The 14,741-nt window shown below is 35.8% G+C and overlaps 1 protein-coding gene across 1 annotated transcript; it reads right to left on the bottom strand.

The window, feature by feature from the left end:
- Positions 1-564: 564 nt before the first annotated feature.
- On the bottom strand, positions 565-14,241 carry LOC121234931 (CSC1-like protein At1g32090). The gene is given in 12 exon segments (XM_041131072.1): positions 565-1,089; positions 1,092-1,308; positions 2,204-2,437; positions 3,327-3,651; positions 4,435-4,680; positions 5,474-5,814; positions 5,993-6,073; positions 6,207-6,326; positions 6,473-6,574; positions 10,427-10,561; positions 12,005-12,158; positions 13,707-14,241. Coding segments are annotated over 12 exon segments (2,400 nt in total). The 5' UTR covers positions 14,021-14,241; the 3' UTR covers positions 565-958.
- Positions 14,242-14,741: the final 500 nt, after the last annotated feature.

The following is a 14,741-nucleotide window of genomic DNA, read 5'->3' on the forward strand; positions in this document are numbered from 1 at the left end:
GAAGCCTTCTTCCAGTAAACGCCTTAGGCAATTGCCTAATTCGCCCCGGCCCTGCTGGTTACTGCAGCTGATTGAAGATAAGATGTCATTTCAATTAAAATTAGTGAGTGGATAATCATGTATTTCGATCATGCTCCTTTGTGGTAGGAATAATGGGAAGATAACCAGTTATAGTAGAGGTTGTAGTACCATTGGCCTAATTTTTTTTTAAAAAACATTTCATCTCATCTTATCTCACTTAATCATTATAACTTTCTCAACTTTCAATACAAAATAAAATAAACAATTCAATTTTTTTAAATTCCAAAATAAAAATAATATTAAAAGATATATTCTAACAATATTTTATTCAACTTTTTAACTTTAATCTCAACTCACCTTATCTCATCTCCTCTCCGAAAACAAACGAGCCCAGAGATTGAGAAAATATATTTACAATCATGAATTGTATAATCGCTGCATAATTATTTTGAAAAAATGAATAAAACATAAGATTGATATAAAAAAATTAAACACCGCCTCTTCGGATCGCGATCACATTCACACAATCAAATCAGGAGAAACAACACCGAAGGAGTTTCATTGTTTTCCTCAATTGCCAACGATAACAAGAATATTTCCTAGTAGGAGGGTCGCCCAATAAACTAAGGACAGAAAGTTCTGTAACACGAATCAATTCGATTTCTAGGAAAAGACAGGAAAAAGAAACCTTTGAAACATAAAAAGAGGTTGGAGTTGAAGGGCTATTCTAAGATATAACCTTTCAGTTACAGCTTCTCTACAATCAAACATAAGTTGGACATCAACTATAGTTGAAGAAAATGTCATAACCCAACCACAATTACATTGATGAAACCATAATTACAGTAGACTAGACAACCTAAATGGACGGTGGTAAGATGTCAAATATCTAAAAGAATTGGTTAGGGTTTCTTCTAAGCAGCAAGTAGCTATCAGTTCAAGGCTCTACTTCATAATGATAGGCATAGCGAGGAGGGGAGGACGGATGATAAATATATTGGGGCGGGGAAGAGGACTGATAAACATATTGGGGTGGGGAGGATGGATGTGCAACATAATGAGGTGGAGAGGGGGATGATAGACATAATGGGGTGGTGATGGGGAGCTGGGTTCGCTTACTGGGGGGCTGACTCTGCGGGTTTGATGTTTGTCTACTCTGACCTCGACTAACTCCTCTTCTTCCTCAAATGACCGGAAAATCGGGTGCAAATAAGCATCAGCTAAGTAAGCTTTTATGTTTAGGTCAGGTTCTGTAGTCCGCTCCAATAAATCCTTTGCCATGGCTTCCTGAAGAATGAACAAAGGCAGAATAGCTTTATCAGCAGTCAAACAAAAATTGTCAAATCTCTTTTGAAGTCAGAAAAAACAAAAACTAAAAGTCATCACAAAAAAAAATATCATGAAGTACAAAGCTTTTATCCATCCAAAACGGAGAAAGGATTTGTACATGGATCTTACTTACCGCCGCTACCACCAAATAGAGATAAATCCCCTTCGAACTCTCATAAAATGGACTTATTTGATTGTGGTGGACGTCTGATATCTATTTTTAGCTAAACATTAAATGCCAGCAGGTCTTCCTCTCCTTTCCAATAAAATGGATTTCAGAAAAGTTCTTCTTCCAAGCATTTGATTCAAAGTGTCATGAACCGCCCATTATTTAATGCAAACTCTCTAGCTTTTGATAATATTTTTTAGTTTTGCTATTTACAAGCCAGTGTGTCAAACACCAGTTTTTGTGGGACCAATTAAAGCTATAAAACAATCAAAACCCTATTTCTTAGTTGATGTGGCAGGCATCCACATTTTCCACATCACTAATGTAACTTGGTGTGTCAAAATATGGGCTTGCAAATAGTTTTCTGTTTTTTTAATTAACTTTCTAGATTTTGATACATTAAGAGAGCTGTAGAGAAACAATTTAACTGTTTGCATGCAACAGAAACTTCCACAAACTGCTGAGAGGTAAAAAGTTACAGTTTGGTCTTATATAAAAGAGCAACACCTATGCATGATAAATGCCAAAGCGAAGTTAACTTACATTTTCTTATATATAGCAATGAATTTCCTCTCTACAAGGTTTTCGTTTGAATAGATTGGATATGTTAGTAAAATACGTAGCAAATGAAAAAAGAAAAAACACCTTTTGTCAATTAATTGTTGGGCATGGTTTGGGGATTACCTCAAGTGGGTATTTCCTAAATGCAGGCTCAAAGCGTCTCTTGCAGTATTTGTGGAATGATAATGTCAATATGGGCAAAACAACAAGCAAAGGAGTCGAATTTGCAGCTTTTTTTGTGCTAAGCAGTCCCATCAGAAGAAGTTGGGATATCAACAAGCTTGCTATTATGCGACTGTGGACATGTGGCCAGAATGCGGCAACGCTCTCATACTGTTGGTTGTAGACATTGATTATCTGTACAATCAAAGAGGATCTAGAATTAAAAGTATAATTATTGCAATAATAATAAATCCAAAAAGAAAAAAGAAACAAATCTTAAAAATATATTCTTTTTTATATTGTCGCTAAATTCTCCGTAATCTGTTAACTATACAAACTTTGAAGAGCAGAAGCTGATCTTCAGGTAAAACCAATAATTTCTTTACTTTTATTACTGTAATGTTGTCATTCTAATAAATATTTTAATTATCAGATTATTTTCCTTGCAGATACTTTTTTTGACTAAGGGAAAATGATCAAGCATAAGTAGCATGCTTGCATTGATTGATTGTAAAATAAGTTGTAAAATAGTTGTAGCGTAATTCTCTTGTAGACACATTCAACATAAAATATTTTAATCATTCCCAATAGCTAGGTCATTTCTAATTGCTAATCCTTCCAAGGTTATAAAAAATGTAGAGAATATTTGAGAATTACATTTTTTTTTAATATTGTTTGGGAAAGGGGAGAGAGAATTTTCAATAAAATATTTTTTGAAAATAGATGTTGTACTGGAATTTGTGAAAGCTGTGGAGGTAGAGTTGAAAAGTTATTTGAATATAATTTTTTAAGAGTATTTTTGTCTTGAAGTTTGTAAAAGTTAAATTGATTTTTTGTGTTTGGATAATGATTGGATACTGAATAGATGAAAAGTTGAAAGATTGAAATAGAACATTTGTTTAGCTTCGGAAAAAAAAATTATGAGCACAAATTATAGTTTTAGCTATCTTGTTGGTATACATAGCTATTATAATTTTATTCTGTTCTTCCTAGGCTATTATAATTCTATTCAAAGTAGTACTAGATATAATTTGGATAGATGAGAAAGACTATAGAAATAATCAAACATTGTGAATAAACTGACCTGATGGCGGTAAACTAAGTATGCAAAGGCGAAGAAGACTAGTATGAAAGGAAGAAGTATTGGGGTAACCACAGCATACACAAGGCCCAAGAGGAAATACAGCTGGAGACTTGGGAGTGTCTCTGGGAAATCAACACTACCAGGGTTCATTGCCTTTTCTCTGTCTCTTTCAGTTTTCACCAAAAACATGTTCTTTAGATGAAATATTACCAATGGCTTCAATCGAAGAATCTCGCTAGCAATGCCTGCCCACCCATCAACCATTATATATGTGATAAAGAAAGTAGCTTTCATTGGTATGGAGACCCCGATGGTTCTAGGAATCCTGTAACAAAAAAGTGAGGTTTCACAAGAATCGATCATATTGGATGCAATAGTTACATGTAAGATATTTCCATAAGGTCTTTCTTTTTCTAAACAAAAAGTAAAAAAAATTTTTTTTTCACACCACTTCAGTTTCTTCATTTCTTTCTAATGAAAAATATCTCTTTAATATCAAAATGGCTTTATTCCTTAAAGGAATGCATAAATAAATAAGAAAAAACTGAAAGGAGGAAAAAATCTCAGGTAAGTGAAACCTATATGATATTCACAGGCCATAACATGCTATCTTACAAAGAAAAATAGAAAGTTTGGACACATCAATTATAATCTATATTGCACAAAAAGTAACAACAGATTCCCAATTAGCCTTGGGACATAATCCCATTCCTTAAACTAGGTGGTATCATTTGAACACGATACCTCGTCTTAAGGGGAACTGAAGTGTAGAACAATGACTGACCATTGATATTATATAATTTGACCATGCATCTCAAGATAAATACAAAAAGTTCTTCGCTGCAATGTATGTCATACTGTACACAGATATCTATTTCTTTCTTTTGAACCTATGTAGATTATTGTGTCATCTTGTTACACAAATTAGAATTGTGACTTCTTGAAGCAAAATTGTTCGTGCCTAAGTAAGCTTTTAGTTCTTAATAAGAACAGTCATTTTAATGTATTTTTATTGAGGAAATCACAATTCATGACAGCCATATATTTATTATAAAATTCTCGAACATGGAAATGATAAAAGCTTGAGTAATTAGAAATTGAAAATTACTGGGTGGGAGACTGGTGAAGGAAAGAATGCAGTTGCTCGAACGCTGTTCCAGTCACAATGCTTCCCAAGAATACATTCACTAACATAAAATAATAGTATTTTGCTGCTGCTCTTCGTTCCAGTGTTGAGAATGCTATATGTCCTTCAATTTTTGACATGATCATCAAAACTGTTGGGAGAATATATAGAAAGATTTTAAGGGCTAGACCTGGGAGGAAGCCCTGTAGGAATGACTTGATGAATTTCCTGTATAAAATTGACAAGTTTTTAGATAAGAGTTCCAAAGAAAAAGGAAAAACATAAAAGGAAAAGCTATTGGATTTGAGCTGTATTGGTAACCATGAATTAAGAAAACGACCATCTTGCATGCATGGTGAGAAAGCACAAACAGATCAATCAGTTAATTCCGAATATGAGTATTTCCTTTGAAGGTTTATAATTGGATGCACTCCCACATTGGCAGCAATGTGAAAATTCATATTAGTGACTAAAAGGGTAGTATCTTTAGTTTGAAAGGCAGCATAATGAGATTAACATAAGAAACATACTCCATAGATTCAATAGCATATATAATGAATATATTATCATTTCACATTGATAAAAATGAGCCCTATTGGTGATAAGATAAAGCCATACGGAAATTAAACAGAAAAGAAAATATTTTCACAAACAATTTATATTCAAGGAAATGTCCAATCATGCACACCAAGACTTTTTTGCCTTCACAAGGCTTCTACAATTTACTAATATTGTTGGAATCAGGATGAAGGTATCCTGCTGTCATTCTAATGCACAAATAGTCCACACCACTTCTTTTTCCCCGCCCCCTGGCCCGGGGTGCTGGGCTCGACGGGTGGGGGGGATGGAGGGGCAAGTAATTACCATTATTTATGTAAATAATGGTAATCTAAATTGAAAATTCACTATACTACAAAGCTAGCAAAGAATATGGAATTATTGAGAAGAGATCGCAACAATGATGTGAAATTCTACCTAATCATACAATTCACAAACTATAAATCCAATTAAGTTTACTTACAGCTCAATCACAGGCCTGAGGAAAGGAGCAACCCTTTCAAGACCTTCCAAATTTGCGAGGGATTGCACAAATGCAATCGGTATCATATAGAAGAAAACTAAAGCAAACACTGACAATGATATTATAAGTTTTCTGATGCTCAAAGAAAAGAATGGTATGGCCAGGTTCCGCCAATAGACATCACGAGGTTCAGGGGCCCAATGTGTCAACCAAAGTGTTGGATTTTTGCTTTGCTGCGTCTGTGCACAAACAGCAGCTCCCCAACGCGAATTAAATGAAACAAAAACAACTGGCAGAATAGACTTTGGGTCCTTGATAATTTTCTGGCGCTCCAATGTCAACTAGCAGAAGGATGCAGCTATTAGATTGAAGAAATCTAACAATTAATAGATAAATTAAGAAGGCTATAAGTTATTCTAGTAAAACGATACACATCCTAGTGAAGATTTGGGAGCAGTTGAAGAATGAAATACCAAAGAAGTTGAATAGATTGAAAATGAGGTAGAGATCATAACTTACTATCTTTTCAATCTGCTTAATCTGCTGTTTGTAGTACTCAATAGAATCAATACTTTCACCCCAAAGCCCCAAAAATCCCATCTGAAAAGGAAAAGATATCAAACCATCAAATCCAAAACCCCAATTATCAATTGATGAATCAGAATCTTCATAGATATGCATATCCATTCAACAGATGGCATGTCTGAAATTTCAGTTCATGAGAACAAACTACTTTTCCAGTTGGCCTCTTTTCTGGATGCCTTTCAAACTTAAGCTGGTAGTAGTCCAGCCAATTCTGGAGCCGCTCTCTTCTTCTCACGAGTTTAGCATATTTGTTTGCATCATATAATGCCTGAATAGATATAAAAGTAATTACAGAAACATCATCAGTGTATAGCTTGCCCATTACATTATCTAGGTTGGATCAATATATATACATATATATATATGGGAATGGGAGTTCACCTAGCAAATAGTTTTAAAAAAAAAAATTATTACCTGGTGAAAGAGATAATGATTTGGGTGATTAGTTTGAAAGAAGTGGTCCACAGTATCTGATAAGGAGTGTCCAGGAACATGCGGCACATTCCTCACCACTACCTGCAAAAAAGAAAAATAATCCAGGTCCAAATAGTACTTAAACTTGATTAAACTCATTGATGAAATGCATTTATAATTAGAACTTGAATAATAATTGCCACACCAAGATATCACACTTATTTCATTAGAGCCATCAAATATTGCACCACACAAGAATGACATGACAATGTAAAAGCCAAATCAAGAACAACCAAAACCCGTGCCCCTCCTACATACTAACTCAAACTTAATAAGACTGGTCAATGTATCATACACAAATACTTCACTGGAGTTCCATAAGATTGTGCACCATGAATGTCACGTCAGTTTTTTACTTGTCACCAATCATCCCAAAAGCTGCATGTCCGTGAGGATGCAAGAGTACCAGTTAGATGTACTATTTTGTTTTCGCTTTTCTTGGAATATGAGCAACTTTTAGGAGAAACTGGAAGATTCACAAAAGGTTTTAGTTGTCACCAATATCTGGTACATATTGGGTTTGAGAATTCAATCCACATACACATACTGCCCAATTCCTTCAACAATTCCAAGGCTTAATCTAAGACTTTGCTCATTAATATGCTATGAACAAAAGAAAATGATGCCTAGATGCAAATAAAAGCTTGCTCAAGTTGTGCGTCCTCCCCTTGCAAGAACAAGGTAAGAGTATTTTTTTGTTGAGAAGAGGGCGGCTACATGCATTTGGTAACCATTTCAATATGGGCAAGTAATAGTCAAACAAGACCATGAAACTTAAAGAGAAGTGAGTGATGTATCCATGTAAATGTGTGATAATGGTACTTGTCAATCAATTTCATCTATTCCAGGAGATGTTTGATAATGGTTCTTGTGAATTGATTTCATTTTATACCAGGACGATTAACCATGAAAGCTATATTATAACTGGGATGCTAAAACATATAGAGAAACAGATACAGACCATACGGTTTTTATTTGACTGAAAAAAATTATATGATTTTGCATATAAGAATTCCTCTTAAGTAGATTGATGTTGTTATGAATAAGTATGATTAAGCAGTTACTAGTTGAGGTTAACAGAGGAATCACAATCAGAAAAGGCTTACAGGAAGCGTCAGCATAGGGTCCTTGTCTTTTGCCTTGGTGTTTGAAGAACTTACTGCTGCCAAGGATGAGATCCCATGGTGCATAGTATCACTTTTTTTTTAAAATATTTTTTTGACAACAAGGAATGAGACTTACTCCAAACTGGAATTAGTCAAGAAACTTTAGAATGTAAGCATAGACCAAGTAGGACTAAAACTGAGTACAAAGACGCAAATTTTAGTATGCTTAGATATATAGTTTGGGTACCGTGACAAATGATGGTCAAGAAACACCACACTAATTATTTTTGAAATCTTGTGTTCTTACTAATGAGGTGATTATCAAATAAGACCAGACTAATTGAGCAGGTAGTGTGGAGGCCAAAGCTCGATGGGCTAGTTTTTTAGACCATTGAGCATCAGAGCGCTTCCTGGCTAGAGAGGCCCTTTGATGAGACAAAAGTCCATGAAGTGGTGAGGAGGATGGCCAAAGATAAAGCACCTGGTCCAAACGGTTTTTCTATGGGTTTCTTACAATCCTATTGGGAAGTGGTGAAGGATGATTTGATGAAGGTCTTTCATGAATGTTTCTCGTTTGGGAAGTTTGAGAAAAGCCCCAATGCCACTTTTAACGGGCTTATGCCTTGAATATCAAGGATTTTCGTCTTATTAATCTTGTGAATAAGGTGTATAAGATTATCTCCAAGGTTCTAGCAAACCGCCTGGGGTAGGTCGTGGGGAGGATTATATCGAGACCCCAAAACGCATTTGTAAGGGGAAGAAAAATATTGGATCCAATACTAATAGCCAATGGATGTTTAGATAGTACATTAAAATCTGGTGATCCTGGAATTTTATCTAAGCTGGACATGGAGAAGGCTTATAATCATGTTAATTGGGACTTCCTACTCTACTTGTTTGGGAGGTGTGGAGTTGGGGAGCGATGGTGCTCTTGGATTAGGAATTGCAACTCCATAGTGAGGTTCTCAATTTTGGTGAATGGCAGTCCAGTTGCTTTATTTACCAGTTCTCGCGGGCTAAGGCAGGGGGAGATCCTATCCCTACTTCTTTTTGTCATTGTTGTGGCGACGCAATGCTTAGTAGAATGATGTCTACTATGGTTGGAAGTGGCTTTATGGCTGGGTTTTTGGCTGGTGACACCAATTGGGGTACTCTTAACATTTTTCATTTGTTGTTTGCAAATGATACTTTGATTTTTTGTGAGGCAGGGCAAAATCATATTCGTTCTTTAAGGGCACTCTTAATTTGATTTGAAGCTGTGTTAGAATTGAAAGTAAACTTATCCGAGTTGGAGTTGGTTCTAGTTGGAAACGTTTGCAATTTTTGGATGTTGGCTAACACTCTTCTCCTTTCCCATGAAATACCTTGGCCTTCCGATTGGCAAGTTGGAAGAGATGGTATTTGTCAAAAGATGGTAGGACCACACCTATCAAGAACACTCTGTCCAATTTGCCAACTTATTTCCCAATAGTGTGGTGAACCATATTGAGAAACTTTAACATGACTTCCTTTGGTGCGGGTTGGGAAATGAATTTAAGTTTCACTCAGTCAACTGGGATAAGGTATGCTCTCCAATCTCTGCTAGTGGGTTGGAGATTAGAAATTTGAGGGTATTCAATCAAGCTCTTTTTGGGAAATGGGGGGGGGGGGGGGGGGGTGGAGCACTAGGGAAGTACAAGGGGTTTATTGGGTGGGAGTCTGGAAGCACATCAGAAGAGGTTAGGGGTTTCTACTTGGCATACTAGAATCGTGATGGGAGACAAATCTAAAATAAAATTCTGGCATGAAATATGGTGTGGAAATAGAGCCCTTAAGGCTACATTCCCTACAATTTTCTAGATTGTGTGTGAAAAGGAGGCATCAATGGTGGACCTCATGAAGATGCCAGGCAGCTCTATCCAATGGAATGTGAATTTTATCAGGGCGGTCCATGATTGGTAGTTGGCAGCTTTTCTGATTTTTTCAGCCTCTTGTACGCCATGAGGTTGAGAACTCAAGGAGCTAATAAGATGTGGTAAGCACTCACTAGAAAAGGTATTTTTTGTTCGTTCCTTCTATAAGACCCTCACAAACCCACAGAGCAATCACTTTCCTTGGAAAAGAATTTGGAGAAATAAAACATCCCTAAAGGTGGTCTTTTTTCTTGGACAGCTTCTTTGGGCAAGATTTTGACTATGGATAACTTACGGAAACGCTGGGTTATTATTGTGGATTGGTGTTGTATGTGCAGAAAGAATGGTGAGACTGTGGATCATCTGGTACTACGTTTTAAGGTCGCCATGGCATTATGGGATGACGTCTTCAGAAAAGATTGGAGCTAGCCTGGGTTATGCATGCTATTGTGGTCAAGCTTATGGCCAACTGGACGAATTTGGACAGTATTAAACAAATCACAACTATGTGGAAGATGGTTCCTATTTGTATTCTATGGTGCATACGGAAGGAGAGAAATTATTGGAATTTTGAACATAGGGAGAGCTCACTGGAGGAGATTAGATTCTTCTTTGTTAATACCTTATTCCTATAGGCTAAAGCCGTAGATTTCAATGGCCTAGATTTTCATGATTTTCTAGTTTCTATTTCTTCCCCCTAACTAGGTGTTATCTCTTGTATACTACATGTGTACTTGGGCTATGCCTATTCTTATTAATATAATCTTTTACTTCTAAAAACAATTAAAAGGATATACAACAAATTAATTGATAAATAGTGACAGACCGTTCACACATACTGAAGAAAGCTTAATATGTTCCTTAGATTATTATGAAGAAATATGAACCCAACTCACCGTAAACTGCTCCACACGCCTGCGTTGTGAAGCCAAGAAATGCAATCTCATTGATGTAACATAATCATATTCCTTGAATAGCAAGTAACAAGTCCATATCGTGAACAAATATTCCAATCCTATGTGGTAAAAAAAACCTGAAATTTAAAGAGTACAACCTTGTTTTCAAATAGCTGCCATTAACCTAAATAAGATACAACCAAGAAACAGATGAGAAGAAAAAGCTCAATCCAACATGTACCGTTTGCTGTCTATCATCACAGCAAAAAAGATAACAGGTAGAGAATGAGAGGTTGAGGACAAAAACTAACGGAAGTCACCATGCTGTTCAGCATTTGTGGTGTCATTTGAAGAACTACTTGTAGCGGTAATTATCTCTCCTACTCATTGATTAGAGAGTAAGCTTTTGTAAAAAGGTTCTAATTATGCAGGAAGCAGTAGTCACTAATCACACCAACAGTCTTGTCAGAATGAGAAGTTTTCCAACAGAATACCTCTAAACTCCTATATTACAGATCACCGGAAAACCAGAGTAAGTGTCTCGGCCAGTGAAAGGCAAAAGCAATCGAAGATACATTCCAAAATAAATCTCATCCCAGATAATCTAACCATTAGCCATCTCCCATCATACTAGGTCAATCTCACAGCAGCAGGATTCTCATATACAGAATGCTGCTCCAGCTCAAGTCTAAACAGTATCTGGACTTTAAATAAAGCTCCTACACTAGGGAGCTAATCTCAATCTTAATTTTTATGAAAAAAATTGTTTGACATACTATGAGGGGAAAGACCATGTTCTACCACAAATTTTAATCCATCATTTAAAAAAATGTTTATCTAGCTTCCAAGTATATCTTATTAATTCTCAACAAACATTGCACTCTTGTAACCCCAGCCAATATCCACTCTTGCTTTTAAGTTAAATTTAACACTTGAAATTCAGAGCACCACGGTTGCTCGGCGTAAAATCCTCAAACGTCTTTTGGTTTCTTTATATTAAATATAAACTTTATTTAGAACAACTTCACGAATTCATGGTCATTATATGTGAGATTGCAATAACATCAGTACAAGAATCATACAAAGTTAATATCCACATTCAACTCACTTTTTCATACACATTTAGAGCAAATTATTTAAGATAACCATGCCTTTGACATACTAGTTCGTAGTAAGGTAACTTCAAATGTAAGTATGAAAGTTATCTCATCTCATATACTCATCGTGTGTAACAACCCAAGGAAAGTTCAAGTTATATCTAGAATTATACATTTAGTTAGAGCTCTTAGGAATCATGTGAAGTCCAGTTCCACCTAGTAAGAGACAATGGTGGGATTTGGCACTCAGTACACCTTTATCATGTTCATTCCCTTCTACCATAGATCACCCGCCTAATGGGGACCTAATAACACAGTTACACTGTAAAATTAGTAGAGCAGGCATTTGTGTAGTTCTACTTCTGTCTTCAGTAGTGATTTGAGAAACTCAAAGCAAAATCATCAGTTCGGCTCTCACCAGCATATCAATATTTTGTAAGTATTTTATTTGCATTATATACATTTGGAGTACACAAAAGTACCTTATAGATTCAGGGCGAACATTTGATATTGAAAGCTTATCAATATCACTCACAACCAGTTCTCTTCTGAGGAAAAATAGTGTCCCGCTTGACACATTGACTGGAATGAGGATAAGAAGTGCCAGGACTGTCACTGGTACAAAGATTTTTAAGCTTTCAAACAAAAGAAAAGAAATCAGTTACGAAAATGCTGACAGATCTGTTAAATCTAAAAGCTTCAGCCAAGGTCATGAATAAATAGAAAAGATCATGAAAATTATTTGTTTGAAAAGTTGCAAATCAATACAAAATGCCAGCGTTCCTTTGTTTCTAGATTTTAATTTGCACTATAATCCTAATCTTTTTGGTTGCAGACAACAATGTTTCTGAGTGAATTCTCATAAGATATATCAACTTGAAGCTTGCAACTTCAAGGAAGATGAACTGAAAAGAAACAGTTCATCTGGACCATAGGTTCATGACTTCATTATGGACCTAGATTGAATTTTAAAGGAACCTAGTTTTTCTTTAAGAGTCACAAAGCACATCAAGTTCAATTGAGGTTTGGTGCATATTGAGAATCATAGGAGCAACTTCTCAAAATTAAAAGCAATATAATCTGTTTGTAGACATGTGGAATAAAGAAAGTATTTTAATATGGGCTTGATTTTCCAAGCTCAACCCAAAACAAGAGCAATTAGGATTTCTTTGTAAAAAACCAGATAAATTACAATGAACCAATACCCAGAACTATTGAACACCATTAATTAAGAATAAATAATCTTTCAAACCTTAAGAGGGAAAGAGTCCAAAACTCTTAATCAATGCCTGTAAGCGTGAAAAGGCCGTTATTAGGTTTCAAATATTAAAATTCTTCCCTGCCATCTGGTCGTTATAAAACAGGGTACTTATGTATTAAGCTGCGAAGGAAACAGCAAGATAACAATGACATTGAGACAGAAAGTCAATTGATACATTCAAAATTTTTACATTGCAATTGAGATAATGGCAAAATCCAAAACCAAGCCAGCATCATGTATCCCATTATTACAGTATTAATTCTCAGATTTTGACTACCATCCGCAACAATTACAACTACACAACTTTAAAAACATGAGAGAAACTAGTAAAATAGACACTCAAGAATGCAAATACTCCCCCTCCCCCGCAGGGGTTCTGCCCCTCCACTCGCTTCAACTGCTTTAAGGAGAGAACTCGTAATCAAAGCTAAACATGATAATTGCATATTTTATCCGTCCCATTTTTTCCTCCTAAATCCAAAACTCTATAAAGAAGCCACATGCTGAAAAAGGAAGATTAAAAAAGGAAGACATCTGGAAATCAAAGTTTTCTTCGTAATTAAGTCGAATTTTGTTTTCTTAGCTAAAAAGTCATGCATTTGTATTTGGCCAATAACAGCTCCTATATGTTTGTGTGCGCACGCGCGTGGTACAATTAAAACTACAAAATTTTTCTCAAACGCCAACAGGAACCAAAGACATGGAAAGAAAAAAAAATGAAAGAAACGGACGAAATAACGAGTAAATCTCACACATACGCTAATTATTCCGGTCCAAGGTTCAGTACTTTTTATTCACAATTTGAACCGACATATATGACACGGCACAATGAAAATTGCAGTCAACGACTCCAATTTTTTGCGAATCAAACAACAGCTACAGCTTAAAAAAATCCCTTGAGAAAGCAACAAAAATAGAGTACCCCAGAGTGTAGATTCTCAAGAAAACGGCAGAGTCGAGACCAGCATGGTTTATAATCTCAGTCTCACTCATCCTCATAGCCTGAGGCATCCAGTTCAAGAAAGTAAGGTAAGTCGTGATATTGAGGTTGACAAATTTGGCCACGAAGTTCCTGGAGTGCCTCGGGCTGGTTCTTTCTCCAGAGATGTACCGTTTGGGAAAGTAGACCCTGTCATTCAAGGGTTGGATTCTGAGGATAGCAAAGGCCAGCAGAAAGGTAAAGGCAGTGATAATGTTGATCAATGCAGAGACTCCAATATCCTCGAGAGTAGCCATTGAAGAATTGAGAACAATAGAGAGAGAGAGGGTGCAGAGGAAGAAAGCAGAGGGGAATGATGAAGTAAAAGTGGATTTGAAGATGGGGAAAGGAAAGAATATGTCTTTTTCAGTAATTAATTATGGGAGAGTGCGCAAATCATGGGTTTGATCTGTTAATCCTGTTGTTTCTCAAATTTATAATATCAATTCGTTTGGGTGTGTAGATGATTGACTTGGGGGGGCACTCGATGGCGTGCATGTGCCAAGGTGCAACTGGAAGAGTGAAAAGTTTATGGGGATGGGAAAGAAAAGAAAGTGTGGTTTTGGTCTCGTCTTTGTGCGTGGCTTGAGTTGTGTACTGTGGTAATCTTCTGTCTATTTCTTTTTCGTCCATTGTCTTCCCGGTTTCTGTTTGTCTTTTTCAGATATCAACCTTTTTCACACGGCTGTATGTCTTCCATGGTACGCAATATCAACGGCAAAAGTTCCGCAATTCACTCGTCAGCAAAACCCGTGAAATTAGATTATGAGGTCACTGACGTTGAAATAATGAAAGGTTTATAGTTTACTTATCTTAAATTTCAAAGTTTTTACCAACAACTTTGAAATTTAAAAGTTCGTTTGGATTGTTGAGTGATTTTAATTTATTTTATCTTATTATTATAATTTTTTTAAATTTTTATATAAAATATAATAAATTATTTATTTTTTTAAATTTTAAAATAATAATAATATTAAA

The sequence above is a fragment of the Juglans microcarpa x Juglans regia genome, chromosome 6D (genome assembly GCF_004785595.1).
Source record: "Juglans microcarpa x Juglans regia isolate MS1-56 chromosome 6D, Jm3101_v1.0, whole genome shotgun sequence".
Lineage (NCBI taxonomy): Eukaryota > Viridiplantae > Streptophyta > Magnoliopsida > Fagales > Juglandaceae > Juglans > Juglans microcarpa x Juglans regia.